The 20,568-nt window shown below is 38.9% G+C and overlaps 1 protein-coding gene across 3 annotated transcripts in view; it reads left to right on the top strand.

Annotated features, from left to right (window-relative positions):
• The window catches only part of SPECC1 (sperm antigen with calponin homology and coiled-coil domains 1), a 962,422-nt gene that overhangs the window by 34,964 nt on the left and 906,890 nt on the right, over positions 1–20,568 (top strand). For all 3 annotated transcript variants that reach the window (XM_053706122.1, XM_053706124.1, XM_053706125.1), the window contains exon 2: positions 10,071–10,220. In XM_053706122.1, coding sequence (XP_053562097.1) covers positions 10,074–10,220 — 147 coding nt within the window. In that variant the 5' untranslated portion in view covers positions 10,071–10,073. The remainder of the gene's footprint in view (positions 1–10,070; positions 10,221–20,568) is intronic.

Genomic DNA, 20,568 nt, shown 5'->3' with positions numbered 1-20,568 from the left:
TACTGAAAGAGACTGGAATATTAGAACTGTATAATTTAGGTTATTTTCTGCTAAATTGTATTTAGAGAGTTAATGTGTAAAGTCTGGGTTTTTTCTTAGGATTTTCCCTTTAATAAATTTAAGTTGTGGCAGTATTGGAGCTATAGGATTGTTGGTTTAGTGTGGGTGGCATTAAAAGGGAGTTTTGGGCATTTCTCTTACGTCTAGTACAGACTAGGGAGTGTGGTTAACTCTTGCACCCACTAAACTGAATCACAAACTTGCCTGGTGTGGCTAGATTGTGACCTATTGGTGAAGTAAAAGGGGGCTGATAACCATTTCTGTGCCAAATAAGTGACTGGCGCAGGGTTGGATAACCTTGGTTCGTCACACCTCATGATTCAATCAGTTCCCTCTTATTCACCATTCATTCCTTGGTATCAAACATACACTGGGAAAAAAAATTGCAATTTACACTAGAATGATTACAGCGACTTCAGAGCTGTGGTTAACTGTTTTGCAAAAATAAAAAGTTTCACAAAACACATCAAAAATACATTACAAAATACATTTACACTCATAATAACACTGTCTAATAAAAATGATTAAATAAAAATATTGCATACAAAATGTAAAAATGCTCAAAGATATGAGGTCTCAGGTGTTAGAAAAAAGGGATGCAAATGGCTTTAACATAGAGATACATACATAAACATATCTAAATATGTATATGTGTGGATATATATATGTATACAGATGTATTTATGTATTTATATGTGTATATATGTATTTACAGACATATACACATAAATACATATGTACGCATATAAAAACATTTATATATGTGCATTGGAGCCCTTTGCAGTTATGAAAATTCATATTTAATAAAGTGTACTATGGGGCCTATTTATCAAGCCGTCAACCGCAAATACGCTGGAACAGCATAATTGTGGCGAGCCTGATTCCCCTTATTTATCAAAGCCTACAGACCGGCAAAAGTAGAATTTTGTGACGTAACATACGATCTGCCGGTCTCAGTCCGACACAGATCGATGCTTACGTCAATACAGATGTTCTGAATGCAAATTCAGCACTATCTGACTACTTTTGCTAACTACCAGGTATGCTCGCCACTATTCCGGCCCAGCGTACCTGGTTTTCAATCCGCCGCCCTGGAGGCGGCGGATGCCATAGGAATCAACGGGAGTCTGAAAGCAGCGAAAGCTCATGTTCGCTGCTGCCCGATATCTCATTGATTCCTATGGTATAATAAAAGTTACGTTTACACCTAACACCCTAACATGTACCCCGAGTCTAAACACCCCTAATCTGCCGTCCGTACACCGCTGCCACCTACATTATATTTATTAACCCCTAATCTACTGCCCCGACACCGCCGACACCTAAATAAAAGTTATTAACCCCTATCCCGCCACAACTAAATAAAGTTATTAACCCCTAAACCGCCGCTCCCGGAGCCCACCGCCACCTACATTAGTCCATGTAAAGGGGTTTGGAAAGAAATTGCAGGCTGTACCAATATTAGTTGTAGATAAAATTAGATATTTATTGAAAACTTGGTTAAAATTCCATTATTGGAAGGCACACTATTTTGTTATACATACAACCTCAGCACACAGGTGCTGCATCCGACGCGTTTCCTGCTTTACAACAAGCACTTCATCAGGGATACACAGCTGTTCTCCCTGTGAATATTTAAACCTTTCACATTTAACCCTTAACAATGCTGTCAGAACTTTCAATGGTCTTTCCATACTGCATTGATAATAATGTATAATACACATATATACTTTAAAAACATATATAATAGGCAACAAAGTTATAAATATTCAACATTATAAATATTTATACAAAACTCCTAAATTATCTCAAAGATTTTATTCCCAAACTTTTGAAGGGATCACTAACATAATAAATTTATTAGATCAAAAAAATATTTAATTTAAGATCCTAGATATTTATTTTTTCCTTTCTATTGTGATTATGTTAGAAATTTATTAATTTGATAAGTAGCTTTTTTGATGTCAATTATATGGTACAATGGTTTGAAATAGATTTTATGCCTAGAGTGGGGAGGCTGTTCACATTACTTGGTTTTATGGTTTTTAGTTGCTATGGGCAATGCACACTTTAGATACTTTCTTATGGCTTATTAGTTTGTTTTACTTTCTAGTTATTAGTTATTAAAATATGCTAGAATTTCAATTCCTATCCACTTATTTCTTGTTGTTTATTATATTGCCTAGTATAAGAATAGTAGAAATTTATATTTTATACTTTACATATAATTGGTTTAGCCTATAAACAACTTTAAGTCCCATATTTTGTTCATACCTTTTGGGAAGCCTGTTTGGAGTTTATGTATCCAAAAAGCTTCCTTTTTATTTAGATATGCTAATCTGTCCCCTCCTGTAATTTGTTTTGTGACACAATCTATTGCTTGAAATTCAAACAAAGATAGGACATATTTCAATGAGTCTTCATCGAATGTATGGCCTGGTCTATGTCTGGAAAAATGTTCAGCAACTGGTGTTTTTGGTTCAAAAGACTCTAAGGAAAGCAAATGCTCTCGAATTCGGTCTTTTAGGGGTCTAATAGTTCTACCTGTATACTGACATCCACATAGTTTACAGGAGATAAGATAAACTACATACTTCGATGTGCATGTTAAATACTGAAATATCCTGAATTCTTGTTTTGTAATGTTCGAGTGGAAGATTTCTCCCAATTTGACATGGTTGCAACTTTTGCACGGTCTTACACCACATTTGAAGGTCCCATTCTTTTTAGTTAGCCAATTACGTGTGGATCCCTTTGTATTTTTTGCAAAATTTCTTTTTACATAGTTGCCTATGGTCTTGGCTCGTCTTGATACAAATTTTACACCTTCTGTTGTTATATTTGTTAATGATGGTTCTTTACTTAGCATGGGAAGGTACCTTTCTACAATTTTACAAATTTTATGGTACTGGTTACTGTATTTTGTTGAAAAGACAAGTTGATTATTATTGACTGTTCCTTCTCTTTGTTTATCACTGAGTAGTTCAGCCCTATCCATTGATCTAACTAGTTCAATGGTTTCTATAAGGGCTTTCTCTTTATATCCTCTCTTAATTAGTCTATTTTTTAGATCTTCTGCATGGGTGTTATAGTCCCTGAGATTGCTACAATTTCTGCGCAATCTCATAAATTGTCCCTTTGGGATTGCTCTTTTTAGATGTGTAGGATGGTGAGAGTCTGATCGCAGAATGGTATTACCTGAAATATCTTTTCTGTATGTTTCTGTATATAAAACATTGTTAATGGTATCTATTTTAATCTGTACATCAAGAAAAGTGATACTGTCTCTATGCCAAGTGTATGTAAATTTTAAATTCATGCTGTTGTCATTGAGAATCTTGACAAAGTTCTCTAGCTGTTTGATATCACCTTGCCATACTACAAGGATATCGTCGATAAATCTCGTGTAAAATAGAACCTACATTATACTTATTGACCCCTAATCTGCCACCCCCTATACCGCCGCCACCTACATAAAGTTATTAACCCCTATCCTGCTGCTCCCGGAGCCCACCGCAACTAAATAAATGTACTAACCCCTAAACCGCCAGCCCCCCACATCGCCATAAACTAAATTAACCTATTAATCCCTAAAGCTAACAACCCGCTAACTTTATATTAAATATTAGCTCATTCCTATCTTATAATAAATTTAAACTTACCTTTAAAATTAAATTAAACTATATTAAACTACTAATTAACCTATTCTAACTATTATAATAAAATTACATTAAGCTATTAATTAACCTACCCTAACTATTATAATAAAATTACATTAAACTATATTAAATTAATAATTAACCTTCCCTAACTATTATAATAAAATTACATTAAACTATATTTAATTAATAATTAACCTACCCTAACTGTTATAATAAAATTACATTAAAATATATTTAATTAATAATTTACCTACCCTGTTATAATAAAATTACATTAAACTATATTAAATTAATAATTAACCTACCCTGTTATAATAAAATTACATTAAACTATATTAAATTAATAATTAATCTAACCTAACTTTTATACTAAAATTACATAAAATTACAAATTAAAATAACTATATTATATATTTAAACACCTAACCCTACTCAAATAATTTAATTCTACACTAAAAAATTACAAAGTTACAAAAAACTAAGTTACACAAAAAAAATAAACACTGTTACAAAAAATAAAAAATAAATTATCAAAGCTTTAAACTAATTACACCTAATCTAAGGGCCCTATGAAAATATAAAAGCCCCCCAAAAATAAAAAAACCTAGCCTACAATAAACTACAAATAGCCCTTAAAAGGGCGTTTTATCGGGGCATTGCCCCAAAGTAGCTCTTTTACCTGTAAAAAAAAAAATACAAACATCCCCCAACAATAAAACCCACCACCCACTTAACCAACCCCCCAAATAAAAAGCTATCTAAAAAAACCTAAGCTCCCCATTGCCCTGAAAAGGGCATTTGGATGGGCATTGCCCCTAAAATGGCATTTAGTTCTTTTGCAGGCCCAAGTCCTAATCTTCCCTCAAGATAAGGTTGATACCCTTAAGACCCAGTATAGCGTCCATTGCGTCAATAACTATATCTCCCATCTTGGTGTCAAGATATCGAACAATATCCCACAGATGATAAAAGAAAATTACTTATCGTTGCTATCTGAGATACGCACTTTGAAAGACAAATGGGATTACACCTACATCTCATGGATAGGTAGATTAACGGCCCTTAAAATGTCATTTTTACCTAAAATTACTTACCTCTTTAGGTGCCTCCCATTTAGAGTCCCAGGATACCTTCTATATCAATTCCAAAGTGAATTTACGAAATACATATGGCAACACAAACCCCCCAGGGTAGCGCATAAAATCCTCCAGAGCTCCTTACATAGAGGTGGGATTGCTTCTCCTTCGATCCTTCGTTACTACGAAGGAGCAATGCTCACACATATAGCAGAGTCTACCAGTAAATGGAAAACCATCGAACAGGCATCACTACCACACCAAATCTGTCTCCCTGATTTAATTTGGATCCCCACTCACTTACGGCGAACCTCAGACATTAGTAACCCTATTATACGAGAATGTCTCACTATGTGGGACAAGCTTAGACATTATCCGCATATTGCCCCACATCCCTCACCTATTACCCCTTTAACAGGCCTTCTACGAGGGCTACCTGACTCTAACCCACATGGATGGGCACAACTGGGGATCCAGACTGTTTCAGACCTCTGGACCACCTCCCCAGCCCCACGTTTCCTAGCACTCACTGAACTGCAGACCGAGTCCTCACCTCCTCGACACATGATTTATGAATACACTAGACTAAGGAGCTTTCTACTCAGTTGGGGTTTTAAGCCTGAATTAGACTGACCTCGGAAATTATGGGAAATTACTTGGCAGCAAGGCAACAGATTACATAGACCCCTTTCAATACATTACACCTTAATAGGAAAAACAGATTCCGAGAACAAGCTCCCCCATCTTCTCAAATGGGAGTCATACCTAAATATGACCATATCTCCACGGACTTGGCAACATGCAATCACCCTTACTAAGAAAGCCCTACATTGTGTTACCCTATTAGAAACATACTATAAACTCCTAACACAATGGTACCTTATCCCTACTAGGCTTAATAAAATCTATGGTTCTACTTCGCCTATGTGTTGGCGTAACTGCGGGAAAAGAGGAGATGCCTTACACATATGGTGGGACTGCCCTACCCTAATGCCCCTGTGGAATACCTGCTTTCGAACGTTCCCAAAACCCCTTCTAACACCCTCCTTCATTGGTACTTGCGCTTTACCCAAACACCAAGCATACCTATGTATTTACTTATTAACAGCCACTAAAGCGGCAATAGCCAAAGCATGGAAAAGCTTGTCCCCCCCAAACTGGTCCTCTATCTTAAACTTAATGGCATACATTTACAGTATGGAGATAAACATCTTTTACACATTAAACAACCCAGATTTGTTTGAACTTATATGGGCAGATTGGCAAACGCGATATGACACCACCTGGTCTCCAAATGTTGTGACAAACCCACGATAAGTAACTTCATATAATTTATTCCTACGATGAAACTCCCTTTCAACACCCTACACCCCATTTCATCCCCCCTTCCTTTCCCCCCTTACCCTTTCAACTACCCTAAAAAATCTTCCACTAGTGTTGTTTTTCTTTCTTTTTTTTTTCCTTTCTCTTTCTTTATTTTATCTACAATACCCATAAATATTATCCTTAAGTGTTTGAACTTGTTAGATTACCTATATTCTTGTAAAGTAGGAGCCTGTGTGCTCCACACATGGTTTTCATATTTGATTTTTGTACCTGATGGTAATTTATTTAAATAAAAACATTTAAAACTAAAAAAAAAAAAAAAAAAATACAAACATCCTCCAACAGTAAAACCCACCACCCACACAACCAACCCCCAAATAAAAAGCTATCTAAAAAAACCTAAGCTCCCCATTGCCCTGAAAAGGGCATTTGGATGGGCATTGCCCAAGTCCTAATCTAAAACTAAAACCCACCCAATAAACCCTTAAAAAAATCCTAACACTAACCCCAGAAGATTTACTTACAGTTTTGAAGATCCGACATCCGAAGCAGCCGAAGTCTTCATCCAAGCCCGCAGAAGTCTTCATCCAGACAGCATCTTCTATCTTCATCCATCCGGCGCGGAGTGGCTCCATCTTCAAGACATCGGACATGGAGCATCCTCTTCCTTCTGACGACTACCGACGAATGAAGGTTCCTTTAAATGACGTCATCCAAGATGGCGTCCCTTAGATTCCGATTGGCTGATAGAATTCAGCCAATCGGAATTAAGGTTGAAAAAATCCTGTTGCAATCAGCCAATAGGATTGAGCTTTCATCCTATTGGCTGATCCAATCAGCCAATAGGATTGAGCTCACATTCTATTGGCTATTCCAATCAGCCAATAGAATGTGAGCTCAATCCTATTGGCTGATTGCAACAGCCAATAGGATTTTTTCAACCTTAATTCCGATTGGCTGATAGAATTCTATCAGCCAATCGGAAACTAAGGGACGCCATCTTGGATGACATCATTTAAAGGAACCTTCATTCGTCTGTAGTCGTCGGAAAAGAAGAGGATGCTCCGCGTCTGATGTCTTGAAGATGGAGCTGCTCCACGCCAGATGGATGAAGATAGAAGATGCCGTCTGGATGAAGACTTCTGCGGGCTTGGATGAAGACTTCGGCCGCTTCGTTGAGGACTTCTCCCGGTTTCTTAGAGGATGGGTGTCAGATCTTCAAAACTGTAAGTAAATCTTCTGCGGTTAGTGTTAGGATTTTTTTTAAGGGTTTATTGGGTGGGTTTTAGTTTTAGATTAGGACTTGGGCCTGCAAAAGAGCTAAATGCCATTTTAGGGGCAATGCCCATCCAAATGCCCTTTTCAGGGCAATGGGGAGCTTAGGTTTTTTTAGATAGCTTTTTATTTGGGGGGTTGGTTGTGTGGGTGGTGTGTTTTACTGTTGGGGGATGTTTGTATTTTTTTTTTTTACAGGTAAAAGAGCTGATTACTTTGGGGCAATGCCCCGCAAAAGGCCCTTTTAAGGGCTATTTGTAGTTTTTTGTAGGGTAGGGTTTTTTTTTTATTTTGGGGGGGGCTTTTTTATTTTCATAGGGCCCTTAGATTAGGTGTAATTAGTTTAAAGCTTTGATAATTTCTTTTTTATTTTTTGTAACAGTGTTTATTTTTTTGTGTAACTTAGTGTTTGTTATTTTTTGTAACTTAGTTTTTTGTAACTTTGTAATTTTTTTAGTGTAGAATTAAATTATTTTAGTAGGGTTTTTAAAATAGTTATTTTAATTTGTAATTTTATGTAATTTTAGTATAAAAGTTAGGTTAGATTAATTATTAATTTAATATAGTTTAATGTAATTTTATTACAAACAGTTAGGGTAGGTTAATTATTAATTTAATATAGTTTAATGTATTTTTATTATAATAGTTAGGGTAGGTTAAATATTAATTTAATATAGTTTAATGTAATTTTATTATAATAGTTAGAATAGGTTAATTAGTAGTTAAATGTAGTTTAATTTAATTTTAAAGGTAAGTTTAAATTTATTATAAGATAGGAATGAGTTAATATTTAATATAAAGTTAGCGGGTTGTTAGGTTTAGGGATTAATAGGTTAATTTAGTTTATGGCAATGTGGGGGGCTGGCGGTTTAGGGGTTAATACATTTATTTAGTTGCGGTGGGCTCCGGGATCGGCAGGATAGGGGTTAATAACTTTATGTAGGTGGCGACGATGTAGGGGGCGGCAGATTAGGGGTTAATAAGTATAATGTAGGTGGCGGTGGGCTCCGGGAGCGGAGGAATAGGGGTTAATAAGTTTATTAGAGTGGCGGTGGGCTCCGGGAGCGGTGGTATAGGGGTTAATAAGTTTATTTAGTTGCGGCGGGGTCCGGGAGCGGCGGTATAGGGGTTAAACAGTTTAGTATAGTGTGGGTGTTTAGTGACAGTATACAAATAAAGCTGGGAAAAAGCCGAATAGCAGCGAGATCGATGACTGTTAGTTAACAATAGTCCGCTGCTCATTGCCCGTACTTGGTGCGCGGCTTTTTGACAGCTTTTTTGTTAAATATGGAGAGCGTATTCAGGTCCTCGGCAGCGATGTTAGGTGATGTCAGGCGAGTGTATAGGTGCTGGCGAATGCAGCACAATTGACGGCTTGATAAATAGGCCCCAATGTATTTACTGGTAATATTTCACATTCCAATGTTCTGCACATAGCATTACGCTTCACTCGTAATCTGGCCCATAATTAACAATGTAAACCCTAAATATTGGGCACTTTACTGATTTCTTCAGACACTCCATTTCACTAGTATAGGGTTATTATTATTTTATATCACAAAAAAACTAAACAGCATTCATGTTGAAAATCTTTTGTTGCCCGATTGCTGTATATTCTATATACTATATATATTGAAATGTATACAGCAGTGTCAGTTGTGAACTTCCTACTAATGCTCATTGGCAGATGAGGACAACCCCCACAGCTCTGCTGGTGGAGAAGGACATGCAGCTACAAGCCTAATAAAAAACATTAGTTTATTTAGGACAACAACATGCATATTTAAATAAATAATGTGATATATTTTGAAATGCCCTTTTTATAGACATAATTAAAAAAATGCACATAATGTGCGTTTAAGACAGCCTGAAAGCAATAAGTTTTAAGAGTTTGTCCATAAATAGGGCATTTAATATATATATATATAAAGAATTTGTAATGAAAATAATTTTATATTATTTTACGTTTTAAAGATTATTTGAGCCATATGCAAACAATACCATACCAAACAATAATACTAATTTTTATTAAGCACTTCTTTATTTTTTTTCTCCTGTTTGTTGTTATTAATTTGAATACGTTTTGAACTACGTACCCTTGCATTTGTACATTGCTGTGTATTTGTTTGTATCACAGTATGCTAGGTGCTTGGTTAGTGAGGGTACAGAACAGGGAGATATGTAAATTCTACTACTCAAGAAAAGTTTATCAAATTATTTATCTACAAAGTGGTGAATTTTGTGCACAAAATGCTTAACCCCTTAAGGACCAGTGACGTACCCTGTATGTCGCTGGCCTTTTTTTGGGACTTGATTATTTTAGAGCGCGGTCTTGCCACCAGCGTTGAGACTGCTCTATTCCACAAAGCCTGCTGGAGGGAGGGAATTAATAGCGTGTTCTTGCTAGACTTGTGCTATTATGTCCTGAAAAAACCCTTAACGACCAGTGACATACAGGGTACATTGTGGTCATTAAGGGGCTAAATTTGTTTTTCTAGTGTGTTAACCTAGACCACACTATGTCACAGTACATAGAATGGTGATATAGAAAAATAATAATCTATGCTTAGAGGAACCATGTGGTAGATTTAATGTTTTATATAAATATCTTTATCCTAAATTATATCTTGAAATTATTTTTTTTCTGTGTATCCAATATTTTTCCCTTAAGGGAATGAAGAGTTCTGCTCGTCCCTTGGGTGCACTAACCAAACAAGGAAACCATGGAACTGAACGGGCAAAAGCTATTCCTACTATCGCCTTCGGAATGAGAACATCAAGATCAACCAATTCCTTGGCCTTTGAGTCCCGGCTTACCAAGGTAATAACAAATAAGATAATTGTGTATGGTAGTAATTCCTTCCATTGAGGAATTTTATTAGTCCTCGTTAAAGTCCTTGGGCTTTGTTTTCTTCTAGCCATTGACTTTCGGTTGCTCTTGTCATTAGTATCAGGATGGAGGAGTTGAATTTCCAAATAATCTAAGATGCTCCAAAAATAAGAAGTAAATATCTACTTTATTCTTATAATTACTATAATTGTTTATTTGTAAAGTGCCACCATATTCCATAGCGCTGGGTACATAGGTAGCTGAACATTATTGCACTGATTCATGGTAAAAAAGAAATAAAGATACATAAATGACTTATCAAAGAAGTACAAGTGAAGGACAGTCCTACTGTGAAACACTTACAATCTATAGTGAGATAATGGATATGTTTAAGGTATAATAAATAATGCAAATATATGTACAGAAAAAAATAAGAAGTACGTTAACTTCCCTTTTGGGTCATTGCCATCCTCGAGTTCTCTAATGCCGCCTCTCAATTGTAATTTAGTGTGGAGCTGCCAACCTTAGCAGATTCACTCCAACGAAAACACTTCTCCAGTGTACCTCCAGGAGAAAGTACAGACAAAAGTGCAATATTGTCTGGTATTATGCCCGCTATAAAAGGAATGTACTCACTAGGCAGTAGATTTGCAGTTTTATTGAAGACTCTTAACCATAAAATCTTCTCCCTTCTCCCTTTAATTAAAAACTTCTTAAAAGTGCTATGCGTTTCGGCGGTGCAACCACCCTTCTCAAGAGCAGTGCAAAAATCAGAAAATAGATTTCTCCATAAACAAACAGTACCCTAAAGGGAGGATGACTAGGGAGGACAAAGGAAGACCAGTATACGATAGCTGAATTACGCCAAGCTCAGAAGGGTTTAACATGAACCAATGACAAAACCTGCATCACCTTACAGGCTAAGTATATATCTTACTATCATTGAAACATTCATTTTCACATAACTTTATATAGTCATCCATACACAGGACTATTACCGCAATTGGATTAACCCCTTAATGATCACAACCTACCATGTATGTCGCCGGTTGTTATAGGTTTTCTTGTTTATAATAGCACAGGTTATACCCTCCCTTCTGGTCACCGGAAATAACGTGGTATCACCTCTGGTGGTGAGACCGTGCTATTAATTATACAATCCCCATATAAAGACCAGTGACAGCACATAGTGTAAAATAAACATTTCCACTAAACCAAGGGCTGATGGGCAAACATTTTCCACTACTTGATAACATTTATGATTAATATAGCTGTTGCACAATATGGTCTTTGTGGACCTGTCCAATGCATCTGCTCTCATTTGCTTTAATTTAATAATGTTTAATATGTATTTATTCAACCTTAATGACAGAACATTGAGTACTCAGGTAGGGCCTAAAACTTTTCTGCCATAAGCATGTAAAGATTTACTGCAACTTATTAAACTATGCTCCTGATGCAATCATATGCACCATTTTTTCTAAAGATCTCTGTTCTGGAGATATGCTCTTATGTCTCCTTAGTACTAAGGTGTCTCAAAGAATATTAGAAAGGCAAATGTAAGCTTGAGTAATGTTTAACTCACTAAGGGCTAGATTACGAGTGGAGCTCTATTTTGCGCTCCCACTCGTGTGTTAACTTTGCTAGACAGAGGGTTTTTGTACACATCAGGTTGTGCTCGTATTATGAGTTGAAAGTAAAAAGTTAGCACGAGAGAGAAAACTCGGAACTTCAAGTACTGTGACCGCGTTAACGTATTCTCCCATAGGCTTCAATGGAGTGTGAAAACTGCAAAAAAAAATGAACACCCGTACTCACGCGCTAACCCAATCGCATTTATTCAATCATACTAAACCCGACATGAAATATCAATATTTCACATTCTAATGTTCTTCACGTAAAAGAATTTATTTTTAATGAGATCTACAATTACATGTTTTCAGGTATTTCACTGTAAAGAGCTTAAATGCACTTATATACAAGTCTATGGGGCATATTTATCAAGCTCGGTATGGAGCTTGATGCCCGTGTTCCCGGCAAGCCTTCAGGCTCGCCGGAAACAGAAGTTATGAAGCAGCGGTCAAAAGACGGTCTAAAACCTGCTCTGAGGCAGCGGACAGAAATCTCCAGAAATCAACCCGATCGAATACGATCAGGTTGATTGACACCCCCTGCTAGCGGACGCAAATCTGCAGGGGGCGGCATTGCACCAGCAGTTCACAAGAACTGCTGGTGCAATGATAAATGCAGAGAGCGTATGCTGTCGACATTTATCGATGTGCAGCTGACATGAACCGCTATATCGGATCATGTCCACTCGCAAAATCATAAATATGCCCCTATATATGTATAGATATGTATTTATGTGTATATATGTGTATATATCTGTCTGTAAATACTCATATACACACAAATACATAAATACATATGTACACGCATATACACATATAAATACATATGTAAACACATATAGACATATATATATATATATACACAGTATATATATATATATATATATATATATATATATACATACATACATATACATATTTAGACATGTATATGTATGTATCTCTATCTTAAAGCCTGAAACACCTGAAAACTCATATCTTTGAGCCCTTATAACTTTTTTGTGCAATATTATTTTTTTAATCATTTTTATTACACTGTTATTATGAGTGCAACTGTACTTTTAAATGTATTTTTGATGGGCTTTTTTTTACACTTGTTTTGCGAAACAGTTAACCAAAGCTCTGAGGTTGTGGGAATCATTCTAGGGTAAATCGTGATTGCGCTCATGTGTTCGCATTTACTTTCGACTTGTAATATGAGCGCTCCTTCTGATGCGCACAAACAGACAATATAAACCCGATATCTCTTGCGCGTTAACTGTTAGCATGCCACTCATATTTTGGCCCTATGTGTTCTGATCAACCTTGCATATAATAATACACTTAAAGGGAAATTAAAATAAAATATTTTCTTTTATGATTATCTATTTTTTAATTTACAATTTACTTCTATTATTAAATTTCTTTTTTTTTTTTTTTTATTGTTATTCCTTGTTGAAAAACGGGTAGGTAGACTCAGGAGCAGGCACATGTCCAGAGCACTATATGGCAGCAGTTTTGCAAGAATACTTTTAACAATCTTATACATTTGCAAGAGCACAACGTGGCAGCAGTGTTTGCTGCTGTGTACTACTCTAGACACATGCACGCTACCCACTTAGGTATCTTGTCAACAATGAGAACTGAATTTGATCATAAAAGTGGATTGGACCTTTTTTTTCAAATTGTATGCTGTGTATAAATCACAACAGAAAAATGTTGGTTTTCATGTTCCTTTAACTGTCTTACTAAGCTTTTTATAATCTATCTGTGCCAGTGTAAAAAGAGAATTTGCATAACTAGCTGCACAATTTAAAATTGTTTTTAATTTAATGAACATAAATAGTCTAACGTGTTAGATTTTATTATTGCACTGTTGCATATAAATAACTATGGGCTCGTTTCCATTGAGCCGTTAAAAATGGAGCCGTAAGCTACCGAAGTTGCCGGCAGCTAAAAGAAATTTACGGCTCCATTTTAGTACCAGGTTTCCATTTAAATAGTTTGCAGATTGCGTGCAGTTGCCCTTTTCGTGTAGGTGTAAGTTAGCGTTGTGTTAACGCTTCCACCCAATGCCAGATTTCTTCGTCCTTCCGATGCCTGGAGAGGTCTTCAGTGGTGGTCCGGTCATCTGACGTGGAGCCTCCTCTTCTTGCAATCATCCGCCGCACACTGAAGCTTGAATGCAAGGTACCCGTTTTATATTGAGGTACCTTGCATTCCTTTTGGATGGAATTTTCAAATCAGACAACAGGAGCTGCTTAAATCCTATTGGCTGATTTGAAGTGTGTGGCGGACGATCGTATGAAGAGGAGGCTCCACGTCGGTAACCGTGCGGCTGCGAAGACTGCTCCGGGCATTGGAAGACCGCTCTAAGCATCGGAAGATCGCTCAGCACCTCCAGAAAGAATATAGATGTCGTCCCTGCGCTGGATGAAGATGTCGCTGCCTGGATAAAGACTTGTTGCCGTCTGGATAAGATGTTCGGACTTCAGAAACGGGGTTTTTTGGGGTTAGTGTTAGGTTTTTTATTTTATTTTTTGGGTGTTTTGTTTTTAGATTATGTATTTTTGTAATGGGCAGCAAAAGAGTTGATTGCTCTTTTAAGGGCAATGCCCATACAAATGCCCATTTAGGGGCAATGGGTAGTTTAGGTTTTTTTAGACTTAGGGGCGAGATTACATATGATGTGCAGGATTTAGCGTAACTACTGAAACCCGCATCGCCCGTAATTTCCCCTCACACATCGGGGAATCACATATACGGCGCCGGCAGTTCATAAAGTGCCGTAAGTCGGATAAACTAGTGATGTCTAGAAATGTGCGTAAATAGAATTTTCTGGAGTCGCAAGTGACTTAATGCACGTTAGAAACTGCCGGCACCTAAGAAAATATATATTTTTTTAAAAACTCCTGTAAAAGTCTAATTCGCCTCCCAAAAATAAACCCGCCACATAAAAACCCTTATATCCACCATCACCCCCATATCGGAACTAATAATAAAAGTATTATCCCCTAAGCCAACAACCCCCCACAATGCAATATGCCTAATTAAACTATTAACCCCTAATCCGCCATTCATCCACATCACGATCTCCCTAATATATGTATTAACCCCTAAACCGCCATTAACCCACATCGCAAACTACCTAATAAATGTATTAACCCCTAACCTGCCATTCACCCACATAGCAATTAACCTCATTAAACTATTAACCCCTAATCCGCCATTAAACCACATCGCAATAAACGTAATAAATCTATTAACCCCTAAACCGCCAAACCCTACAACGCAATAACACTAATTAATCTGTTAACCCCTAAACCGCCAAACCCCCACAACACAATTAACCTATTTAAATTACTAAGTCCCTTAACTTTACACCCCCCTAAATTAACCCCAATTACCTAAATTAAAAAAATATTAAGTTACAATTAAAAACCTAACATTACTTTAAAAATAATAAAAAAATTTTTTAAATTAATCTCAAATTGCAAATAAAAAGTCTAACATTACAGAACATAATAAACCAAATGATCAAAAATAAAAAAATTAAACCTAATCCCTTTGAAAATAAAAAGCCCCCCCCAAAATAAAAACACCCCCTAATATAATACTAAACTACCAATAGCCCTTAAAAGGGCTTTTTGTAGAGCATTGCCCTAAGTTAAACAGGTCTTTTGCATTAAAAAAAATACTAAGTCTCCCTCTAACAGTAAAACCCCCCACCCAACAAACCCCCCAAAATAAAAAAAAACTAATGCTAAAAAATCCTAAACTAAAGGGGCATTTGTATGGGCACTGCGCCGTATATGTGATACCAAAACCGCGTAAAAACCGGCGTCGCTGGCTTTTGCAGGACCGCATATGTAATCTTGCCCTATGTTTTTTTATTTGGAGGGGATGGTTGGGTGGGGGGGTTTACTGTTAGGGGGTAATTTTTTTAGGTAAAAGAGCTGATCGCTTTAGGGCAATGCCCTACAAAAGGCCCTTTTAAGGGCTATTGGTAGTTTAATATTAGATTAGGGAGTGTTTTTATTTTGGGTGGCTTTTTTGTTTTTATAAGGGTATAAGATTAGGTTTAAATTTTATTATTTTGGATCATTTCATTTATTTTTTTATGTAATCTTAGATTTTTTTTATTTTTTGTGATTTTAGATTTTTTTTTAATTTTATGTAATCTTAGCTTTTGCATTTAATTTAAATTGTAGGTTTTATTTTTTAATGTTAGGATTTTTTATTTAAATTTTAGATTAGGATTTGTAATTTTGGTAGTTTAATTAATTTATTGATTTAATAGTCTTTTTCTTCTTAAATGGGAAGAGTCCACATTCATAACCTTTGGGAATTCAGAGCCTGGCCACCAGGAGGAGGCAAAGACACCCCAGCCAAAGGCTTAAATACCTCCCCCACTTCCCTCATCCCCCAGTTATTCTTTGCCTTTTGTCACAGGAGGTTGGCAGAGAAGTGTCAGAAGATTGAAAGATAGTCTCTTATGGAGGGTAGTCTCTGCGAAACCATCCTGACTCATGTTAACAGCTCCTTGGCAATCAGAGTTGAATACTTTTGCTGCCTGCCTTTCTTCACTTAAGTCCATGTCAGAAGCGCTGCTACTATCTGTCACACTTGAAGGGCCGTGTTCCTGTTCCATGGCATGGATTCCAGGTAAGATTGTTTCATTTTATTTCCATATGTGAATGAAATGTTAACGAAAGAAGTCAGGATCCCAGTGGGACTCCTTTATCTTAAAATGGAATCAAGGGTTGTATGTATGTATGTATGTATTGGGTACTTGTAAAGCGCAGCTAATCACCCGTAAGGGTCTCAAGGCGCTGCTCATTTTATCAACTTCGGAAGGATGAAAGGCTGAGCGGACCTCACCAGGGATCGAACCTGCAACTCTTGGGTTGGTACAGAGCTCAGCCACAGTGCCTTAGCACAGGGTTAATATCTCCTGTGGGGGGTTATTGAACAGGAGGGACTTTAATCATGTTTGTTATATGATCTGTCTGCTAATGTGTAGTGATGCTTGGGCTCATGGCTATTCGGAACATAAAGGCCTTATCATCAGACTGCGCAGTCCTTTTGGAATGGCATGCCTTTTTTGCGGGCTTACACGGCGCACCTCGTGATCGGGTGTAGTCATGTAATTCTATTTCCGTACCCTAACCGAGTGGAGAGAGTCTGTTCGTTGGTTGTCTGGTTCACAGGAGGTGGTGAGTGCCCCAGCCATTAGGGTGTAAGGTGCCTCTAGCTTTAGTCCATATTTGCAATCTCCAAGTTATGGAGGGTTCTGATTTTTTAGAGACGGACATCTCCGAGTATACGTCTTGTGAGGTGTATGAAATGGCCCGGGTTATCCATGCCCATCAGTTATGTTCCGATTGCCATTCTAGAGTACTCTCTTCCCCCGAATCAGGGAATGTAGAGTGTGATGAGCCATCCACCCCTGAGGATTCCATGTCCCGTGAGGCGCTTGCCCCAGAACCTTCTTTTGCTACGCAAGCAGGTGTCTCTATGGCCGTCACTCCTTCTCCGGAAGGCCGCCTGTTTCCTCCAGAGGTTACGGCACGGTTCCGCATGGCCATATCTATGGCGCTGGCGCATTTATATCTCCCAAGAGAAATATTTTTAAGATACTGTCCGTTTTCTGTTAACCAGGGTCCGTCAAGCGTGAGATTGCCTGAGTCAGTTCGACCTTCTGGGGAAGCAATGGCCTCTGAGGCTTCAGGGGCCCCTCCCTCAGGGCCGGGGTCGTCCATCGATCTGGCAGGGGAACATTTTTGTCTTCCATTTTAGACTGGCACGTCTTCGTGTACTACTAAGGCATGTTTTGGTGGTGCTGGAGGATTCTGGTCCTACTGGGCTGAGAGATCCTCAGTCTTCCGTGCCGGATGGCAAACTGGGTTAGACGTATGGGGATGAAGACAATCTTCTTGACTTCTCTATTTTTCTTTTCTTTTAAGTATCTGTTCCAGTTCTGATCTTAGAAGATTAGGGCCTCTGATCGGCTGGTCCTATTAGCGTGCCCATTCTCCTTGGGCGTTCACCCTCGGGTGCTGCCTTCATTTTCTTTGATCTGGTTAGGATGTGTTTATTTTGTTTTATGAAGCTCATTTCTGTTATGATTTTCCGTTTGGAACGTTTCTTCTCTGGAACTGATACTTGCGATTTTTTGGTCCCATGAGCACTTTCTCCGAAATTGCGCAATACTATATAATGACATAGTTATGTTTATAGTTTATGCTATCGATCCCTTCAGGGGCTTCGATTTTTCTTGGACCTTGGTTTTGGAGTGTTCTTGTACGGAGCGGGTACTGGTCGTGCGCTAGCTGCTGTTCCTTACGGTTCATGTCACCCATGTGGTGCCGGTGTGCTGGTAACCTTGTCGGGTGCTGCGTTGTTCACTTTGGTAAGTGTTTGTTTGTTCCTGTTACCATTACTAGATGTCGGAGGGACTACATTGGTCCTCCTCCTGTTCCTCCTGTTGAGGGGGTTCCGGACTCGGAGCCTACTGAGGCTCCTTGTGGAAGGCCCTTTGGCCTGGGGACCGAAGTTCCTCCATTTCCCATAGGTTTGGAAGTTTGAATGACCTCTGGGCGTTGGGGGTACCAGATGGATGACGATTTTCGTTTTCACTCTTGGTATCTTCTGGATGTCTGTTTTTTTGTGGCCTAGTCGCGGTACCTCTCATAGGTTGCTGGGGCTACTTGCTGCCCTTTCTGGGTGGTCGGGTCATCTGTGTCTTCCTTACCATTCCCTTTTTAGTAGGTTGCATGCTCTCTAGGGAGCGCAGGGGTTGGGGTCACTCCCTGTTTTTCCCCCGGCATCTCCTGGTTGACTGGTCTGCCAGGAGTTGTGAGGCTCTCACCGTTTTTCCTGTGAGGTACAGGATTTTCTGGGAGGCTGATCCTTTAGGGGTCTTGGTGATATCACTTCTCATCCTAAGGGCTTGTAGGCCAGGGTAGCTCATTTGGTAACATACCCTGACTTCATCAGCCCTTCATCCTTCAAAAGGAGTCTGTTCCGTGTAATCCCATGACCTTAGCCGGGGGATGTTCCCCATCGACTCTAAGAGATCTAGCCTTTGGGGTTTATAAGCAGAGTGTCCGGGTTTCGGACACTCCCCCAGTTGTTGGTTGCCCTTTTCTTAGGCCTGTTAAGATGTCTTTCTAGCTCTCTGGTCTCAACCTATTTAAAGTGTCCAATGTCCAGGGACATTGGGATGTGGGATGCACGGCCGAGGGTGCTCTTCTCCGTATGAGATGACTTACCAGTTCCTCGGGGGGTTTGAACTTCGTCCGGTCTCGGGTTCTGGGGGTCTAGTTTTTGACCATGTCTCTTGTCTGAGAGTTCGGAGTCCAGACCTGAATCGGTCCTGGTTGGTTCTGTTTCAAACCTGTAGGTTTGTAGACATCCGCTTGTCCCTTCTGGTATCAACCTGAAGGTTGGCTTGCGGTTTTCCAGTGGGATCTGTCAGTGGTTTTCAGAGGCAGTTATTTCACCTTGATGTGGTTGTCTGTTTCTTCGGAGCTGGTATGACCGAATGGTCTCTTATCACTTGGTTTCACCTTTTCTCTCATCCCGTCTCCATGCCTATGGCTGTGGAAGTGGTTCCTTTGCGTTTGTCCTCCTTCGGGGAGTTTTCTGTATACAGTTTTCCATTGAGCCCCCGAGGTCCTTCTTTTCTCGTTTCCGAGGGATTCTGTCCTTCTTATGTTCAAGAGGTCCTAGGGCTGGATTCTGGTACTGGTACACTGTGGTTTAGTGTCTATCTCCCTGGTTTGGGAGTGGTCCCTCTTAGGAGGGAGCTGTGTAGGGGTTCTGGAACCCGAGCACGTAGATTTTCCGTCATGGCTTGTGGTAGCAAGCGTAATTTATGGTCAGAGTTGTTCCCCTATGGGGCCATTTCCTTTTAAGCCCCTCCCTTTTCTTCTGAGGTGTGGACCGAAGAATTTTATATTCTTTGTTTTCGGATGTTGCCAATCCTTTTGGACTGGGTCGGGGATCTGACTGCTCTGCTGAGTCTTGACCGTGTACTTCCAGTTGATGCAGGTCTAGGTAGCCTAAGGGATCTTTACTCTGCTTAGTAGATGAAGGCTTGGAGTTTGAGTCCTGCTGTGGCAGCTTTATAATCTGGTCTCCTGCTTTCAGTGGGGGGTTCACGATGTGTCATCCCTCCACTGATTTCTTATGCTGCTGGTTGGATGTTCTTCTAAGGAGTTGCCGTCAATATTTTCGACATTCTCTGTGGATTGATCTCCCACGTTGACTCAGGGTCAGCCTTGCTGCCTTGCGGCTGGAGCTCAGAGGTGGCTGTGCGTTTTCAGAAGATAGCATTTTTTTCTGATAGGATATTTAGTTTGTTTCTATCCTTGTCTACGGGCTCCGACTTTATTCAGCTCCATATGGGTTTCTTCCTATGTTGTCTACTTTTAGCGGTTGTGTCTGCTAAACTATGGAAAAGTGAGGAGCCGGTGGCTTCCTTGAAGCATCATAAGGCGTATGGTGTTGTGTCAGGGAGCTGAGGGTAGACCTTGGTTTTTTCCCATGATCACCTTTTCATAGGTGTGGAGTTGATCCTTGTCCTTCTAGGGAGTCCTTCCCTGGGTAATTGTCCTTAGCAACCTTGGGTTTGCTTACTCATTTGAGATTTTTTACCATAGTTGGTGATCCTTTGGATACCTTATGGGGCCTCCGTTTTCCCCTTCGAGGGTAAGCGTAAGTCT

This window comes from Bombina bombina, chromosome 3, assembly GCF_027579735.1.
Source record: "Bombina bombina isolate aBomBom1 chromosome 3, aBomBom1.pri, whole genome shotgun sequence".
In the NCBI taxonomy this organism is placed as follows: domain Eukaryota; kingdom Metazoa; phylum Chordata; class Amphibia; order Anura; family Bombinatoridae; genus Bombina; species Bombina bombina.
Note: the sequence above shows the minus strand (reverse complement) of the source record. Positions and strands in the feature narration are given on the sequence as shown.